The 6,950-nt window shown below is 29.3% G+C and overlaps 1 protein-coding gene across 1 annotated transcript; it reads right to left on the reverse strand.

Moving 5' to 3' along the window:
• Positions 1–391: 391 nt before the first annotated feature.
• Positions 392–3,362, reverse strand: LOC117167761. Its single transcript, XM_033352926.1, has 2 exons — positions 3,272–3,362; positions 392–1,155 (listed from the first exon to the last, which is right to left on the reverse strand). The coding sequence occupies exons 1-2, from the start codon at positions 3,327–3,329 to the stop codon at positions 671–673; spliced, it is 543 nt and encodes a 180-aa protein (XP_033208817.1). The 5' UTR covers positions 3,330–3,362; the 3' UTR covers positions 392–670.
• Positions 3,363–6,950: the final 3,588 nt, after the last annotated feature.

The raw sequence follows: 6,950 nt of genomic DNA on the forward strand, positions 1-6,950 counted from the left end.
TCAATCAAGGAAATCATTTTCTTGAATGTAAGAAATATTTATTGGAATCAAAAAAATATATCCAAAGCATTAATTTCTTTAGATCAACAAAAGATATGTGTCTGGTTTGAATAAAAATTACTACCATTAAAGAATATTTTCTTCATGCAAAAAATAGGATTCAAGTGAATGCATTTACTTCGTTCAAAAAATTATTTTTTTTCAGTGTAAAGATGATAAAAAAACATTGGGAAAATGAGCGTTATGATAAATTATACCTTGAATACTCATAAATGGACAAGTACATGTAGGTGTTTTATGGAAACTACTAACTACTAACTATTAACTATTAACTATTTACTAACTATTTCCAGGGTTAAAATTTAATAAAACTAAAAAAATTCTTTACCTTTCACTTTAGTTAGTTTCTTTAATACACATATTTTCCTTAAATAAATATTTTTCGAGAAAAGAAGAAAAACGTGAATAAAAAATGTGAAATTCTTTACAATAAGACTTGCGACCCACTTCTTTTATTTTGTCCAATTTTTGTTAACATAATTATTTTTGTGGACACAACAATGTTTTTTTTTGCAATCTAACTTTTCTGCTTTCTCTCGCAATTACACCAGAAGCCCAAAGTCATAAAACAGTCAAAAGTATTTCTTGTCATCATTTTATGAACATGTCCTTATTGGAACTTAAAATTTCTTGTTCCTGATATCTTGGCTGAAGCAGAAGAATGGAACTTGACTTCCGGTTTATATGGTACGTAAGGATATACAACGTGATATTGTGGTGGAATAGGTTCATAAGCCATCAACGCATCTTCCTTAGTAAGAAACGAGTGCATTTTATAATCATTTTCGGACACTAGGACAGGTTTGTGTTCACTATTATATATTGGCATAACAATGCCGTTTTTGGGTCTTCCAACAATATAACCTTGATTTGCTAGGAGAGGAAAGCCTCGCTTGACTGGATAATAGTGGCCTTTCTCCTCGTAGAAAATACCTTTTTCGTCATAATGACATATGTTTGAGAACATTTTGGACATCTGTTTCTGTTCTTGTAATTTTATGATGTCGACGAAACCAATTTCTTCAAACTTTCTGCCGGACGTGCTGGTTGGACCTTCCGCTGAGTGTACCTGAGTGGGCAACCTTTCCGGTGAACCTAATTTTGTGAAACAAAAAACCGATGAGTTTTAATACTTAAAAAAATAAATAAGAAAGACTAATTAGTAAATCTAATGTCATTTCAGAATTTCGTTATAATCTGTTTATTGGGAAAGACGAGCTTTTAATTTAAAGAATTTTAGATGTTCATATTTTTGGTTTGTTTAAGGATGATTTTATTCACGTTCAGATATTACATGGTGACATTTATATAAAAAGATCAACAAAGTCTTGTTAGATCCTGAATTTCAGCTTCAGTATTTAATATGGAATCAGGAATCAATTTTGATGCACGTAATACTATAATATCGAATGTATGCAACAATAAATATTGCACGCAATTACTAAATGCTTTACTACATGCTAAATTAGCCTAATTTTTTATTTTTAAATAGCCTGGTGTAAAACTATTTGTGGGCTCTTGGATTGATACCCAAATTTTATAAAATTGTAATGACTTTTATTTAGCAAAAGATTTAAAACTATCCGATACTAAATGCAAAAGAGCTTTATCATTTTCGAAAATGTTTGGGAAAAAAACTTTTGTATTTATTATAAGAACCTTAAGTATGAAACAAAATTCCTACCAGGACGAATTGCAAAAAATGTGAATATTATCAATTTAGTCTAATCAATCTAGCCCATTTTACTATTGATTTCTGCGTAAAATAGTAGCATCTTGAAAATTTGACAGATGGTTCTTCATACCATCCTATATGATATATGTAAAAAGTAACAGCTGAAAAGCTGTGCTTCCCTCCCAAATTGGCATTCAAATGGCAAAATGCGTTGTTTTTTTTACCATTTAATCAGGGTTTGCACAAAAAGAACGAATCACATAACGAAAAGTTGTTAATGAATGTTGTCGAACATGAAATTCTCTATATTATCACGCAATTAAAAAAAAGCTTTATTATTTTACTTGCAAATTGATTATTAAGTAAGATTCTCCTCAAAAATTCAATAACTAATTCAACGGCAAGAAATAAATTTTTTGAACGCTATTTTGGCCATTGAACGCCATTTTGGGAGGGGAGCACGGCTGTTCAACTGTTACTTTTTACTATACCTTATAGGCTGGTAGAAAGAACCATCTGTCAAATTTTCAAGGTGCTACTATTTACCGCAGGAAAAACACCTATGTTGACTAGACTAATCAAGTTTGAAAAAGTTTTGATAAATATTTAAAGTGAAAAATAGTGGTCCAATATTGCACATGGTCCCAGACAGTTCAGAAAAATCATTTGCGCAGTTGATAGTATGCAAAAAAGATGAATGTGACATTAGCTCAAAGAAAGCTGTATACGATTACTTTTTTTGTATTTGTATATTATGTTGATATTTATTCTTATCCATTTCAGGCCAACAAACAAATTATTTAATGAATAAATATAAAAATAGAATCAGCCCGTAGTCAAGAAAAAGTTGTCAAATATTTTTTATAATCTTGGTACTCGTGCTTAATTTTCTGGATAAATAGCCCATCCCATTTATTTAATTTCCCCTAATTTTTTGAGATGATCATATACAACTTCATTCTTAAAGATTATCCAAGCTTTTTATTCTATTAGAATATTGCGAATTAAAAAAAATCTCATAATAGAAATTCTGGAAAATATTACTTAATATTATTTTGTCTTCTGCTGCTTAGTTGAAATTGAAAATAGATTTGTGCTATGGTTGAATATCTGTTTTCTATTTTAGAAATTTTTAAAAATTAAAAGAATGGTGAAATCTATTTCTTATTCTCCTGCAATACCCTCTTTCCTAATTGAAAAATATTATACAATTAACGAAAAGTGTGTGACAATTAAACCTTGGAAGCCAATTTCTAGTAACTAACTTAAAAAAAAATATGTTCATCAATTAGATGTGTTTTAAAATGCTGATGACGTGACGACGACATAACATTGTTCCTACACGTTAATTAATGATCTCTTTAATAAATTCCCCCTTAAATTTTTTAACTGTACAGACTATATTGTACTGTGATATAAGTACATGAGGGAAACATTATTTTTAAAAATTGTATGAATCAAAGGAAATTTCGAAAATGACAGAAACCTTGAATTATCAGCTTTTTCACAGCCACCATTATATTATTGTATATTTACCGTAAGAATAAACATAAACTGCTGAATTGATGAACAAAGATGCAATAATAATAATCATGTTTTCATCTAAATATACGCAATTCGTAACCAGTGTAACCTGACTGAATGTTCTACGAATCTTCGAGAATCTTTATGTGTGCTGGTTGCTATCTAATCAGTCTTTCTATTATATTTTTATTTCATTAACCTTAGAGATTAACGCTATTTGTTTTATCGTGACGATTATAGTGAAGGTTATGACGCAAAAAAAATTGTTGTGCAATCTTCATGTAGAAACATAATATTTTTAAATATTTGATCTAAAAGAATAAAACAACACAATTTATAATAAATTGCATTCTACAACGTGCTGTCTAATATATGTATCTAATGTTGCAAGAACTTAGAAAAAAGCTTCTAATAATGCTTAATTATTAAAAATTTTGTATTTAATAATCGTTTACATATTCTTAACGTTTCATAATCTTTACAGTTTTTATTATACAGAAAAAAAGTTCCACGTGGCGTTTCAATTTTGTATGACATTTAAAATACAAAAACTCATTTAGTTAATTAAAAGATACAAATATTCATAATTCGGACATAGATTTGAATGTTTTAAAATCCAAAATGACTTATCTATTAAATGAATAATTCTATGGAATAAGAAACCTTAGAAAAACCCCAAATAATGCAGCTGATGTGAATCTCTTGACTTTCTGAATTCACTTTATAATCAGTTTTTGGAAAGAAATAGATTTTGTATTTGAACAATTCCTAACATGAAATTAGTCTATCAGGTTTGACCCCAACAGTGTATTGAGCTAAAAGTTTATTGCCTCATATAGAATTAAAGAATAAGGAATATTCAGATAATAATTTTTTCTAAAGAGGATTTTCCAGGTGAAAATTTCGCGCACAAATCCACTTGGAACTTTAAATGTCACTTTCAGCTATTGAAGCGTGGAATTCTAGGTGGATTTTTCGATGTTCACGGAGAAAAACGGATGTTTATTCCAAAAATCTGAATGTTTTGGGTTACCATATTTAATATTCAACTATAGGATAGCAGTATATATAGATTTTTAAAATGATCATCTGTAGATATTTAAAAAAGAGATGTAACTCTGAAACATACAAAATTTTCAACTGAAATTTCCGAAATATTAAACGGATATTTATCATTATTTAAAATAAGGGCTGAAAATATTCGACTAGTTTACGACCCGTTTCTGATCATTAAAGGACTTAATTGGTAATATATTTGTAAATTAAAAATTAAACTTGAAGCAGGAAAACTTAGATGGACTTATAATGTGAAGAAGAACAGCTTTGTTTGAGAAATATTGGTTGTACTCCTGAAACATAAAAGGCATTTTTTTGTGTCTTTGATATCGAACCAAAAATGTTCATTGATAATGCTATTTTGTTTCGTTATTTTTTACTTTTATCAAGAAATGGGACTGCCTATAGTCAGTATTGGCTGGACTGTGGTAGCAGTTATTGAAGTAGATTCCATACAGATGTATCTACTGTTTTATTTTTACATTCTCATCAGAGAAGGTATTATATTTGTGTAAAATTTATTTTTATCAAAAAATTTAGGAGGTTCGAAACCCCGATAATAATGCTTATGTATTTGGAACACAAAACAAAAACGGAATAAGTAAGCTGGATGAATTACCGGTAAACAGAATTTCTATTTATTTCTCTTTTCGGTTATCTAAACTCAAATTTTGTTTTAAATTTACAACAGACGAAAGTTCTTATCCGATATTTATTAGGGAAAGGCAATTTTCTTCAGTTGGCGACGTTAAAAAATTGTAAATTTTTTATTTTATAAAATAAATTCTGTTCGTAGAATGTACAGGTAATTATCGCAATCTTTTAAATACGCTTTTTCATGAAAAATAAACAAAATGTTTGATTAAAACTCGAAATATTGTGAACAATTTTGAAAGAAAAAAGAATTAGTCATTACTTGATGTATTAGGTTTCGATGAAACTAAAGGCTTTTTTCTGCGAGAGAATAAACTTAAGAAAGGTTAATTTCGAGTGATTTCTAAGAGTTGCAGGGATTATACTTAATCGATCAAAACGTGTGAGTTCTGATTCCAAACATTTAAAAGTGGTGATTTCGTCACAGGGGACAAAGAACATTCAGGCTATCCAAAAAAGATCGATGATGAGGAATTGGAAACGTTACTCGGTGAAGATCTGTGTCAAACGTAAGATAAACGACAAAATTAGGAAAGGTTTGTGGCTAGCGATGGACAATAGTTTTAATGATCAACTAGTAAACAATTTTTATGAATAAGCAATCAATTTTACAAAAAAAGAAAATCCTTCAAAATTAATACACGCTCCCAATGACTGTATGAATATGTGCATTTTAGACGGTTCTATCGTATCATTTAAATATCCACGATCAAGCATTTATTTTCTCCGTAGATTTAATATCGTTAGCATCTTACATTTTCAATTTCGCCTGATACGTTTAGTATACAATTAGTTTCGATTGACTCCATATTTATTGCAGAGCCTCCTTTACAATTTTTTATTACCAGCAGCAGAATGGTCTCTTTTTGTTTATTCTATTACAAAAAATCGGGATACAAAACCGATAAAAATTAACTTGTCTTTATATGCGGAGAAAGCCTAACCTGATTCAATTTACGGACTTACCTGCAGTTAATTTCAAATTTTATGCAATAGTCAGCTTGTATTTCGAGATCTTCGTGCTGTCCTGATATTTTCCATAACTTAAGATTTATAATTTCCACGCCAAAAATTCTAATCACAATTATTTTAATAGATATTAACCAGAATAATTAGGAAAAACTGCTAAATCGATAAACTAAGCAATACATTCTCCTCAATCTATCGGTCAAATTGTAAGGATTAACTCTATCATATATGGGTATAATTTTGATTAAGTTTTATGATGATAATATGGATAAATATAACTTTAAAATTTCAAAGAGCACTAAGCACTTTATTTAAAATATATTGCGTAAATCTAATATGAATGCTCTGAGTCTAAACTTATTTGGAATCGCTCGAAGAGGCAATAGTCAATCGGTGATGTTAAATAATTTTTGGAAAACTATGTTCACGTGGAGAATTTTAGGAATGTATAAAGTTTGAGGCAAACCGGCACCGAAAAATAGAGATATGGCTTAGAATTATAACAAAAATTAGGTAGAGAAAGAAGATCTAAGAAATATCATGAATACTGTGAAGAAGATTGGCAGAAATCCATGAATTAAGGAATGCAATTTTTCATCAAGTTCGATTCCTCGCCATGTAATTCTTTTTATGAATTTTGGCTGTAGTGTTTTGTCATCATTTATCACTAGGGTACTCCTCATATCAGGGCGTATGAAAAGCAAGCATTATGCGTTAATGGTTTAGAACCGTCAATAATTAGTAACAATGTTATTTTCGTTTGTTACTGCTACTAGCTTTCTATAATTTCTAGATGTTGACACTACCTTTCAGTGGTTTACTTTATTTCTTCATATTTAAGACAGATACTTATTATTTAAAACAAATTTATCGTTGAAATTAATTGACTTACTGAACTTAAATAAATAATTACCTGTCCATATAATTTCTTATGTTATTTTTATTACAATTCCTTTTCTACATTGGAACAAAAATGGCCTTTTCCCAGTCAGCTGGAACATCTCCCATTTCG

The sequence above is a fragment of the Belonocnema kinseyi genome, chromosome 2 (assembly GCF_010883055.1).
Source record: "Belonocnema kinseyi isolate 2016_QV_RU_SX_M_011 chromosome 2, B_treatae_v1, whole genome shotgun sequence".
Taxonomy (NCBI): Eukaryota; Metazoa; Arthropoda; class Insecta; order Hymenoptera; family Cynipidae; genus Belonocnema; species Belonocnema kinseyi.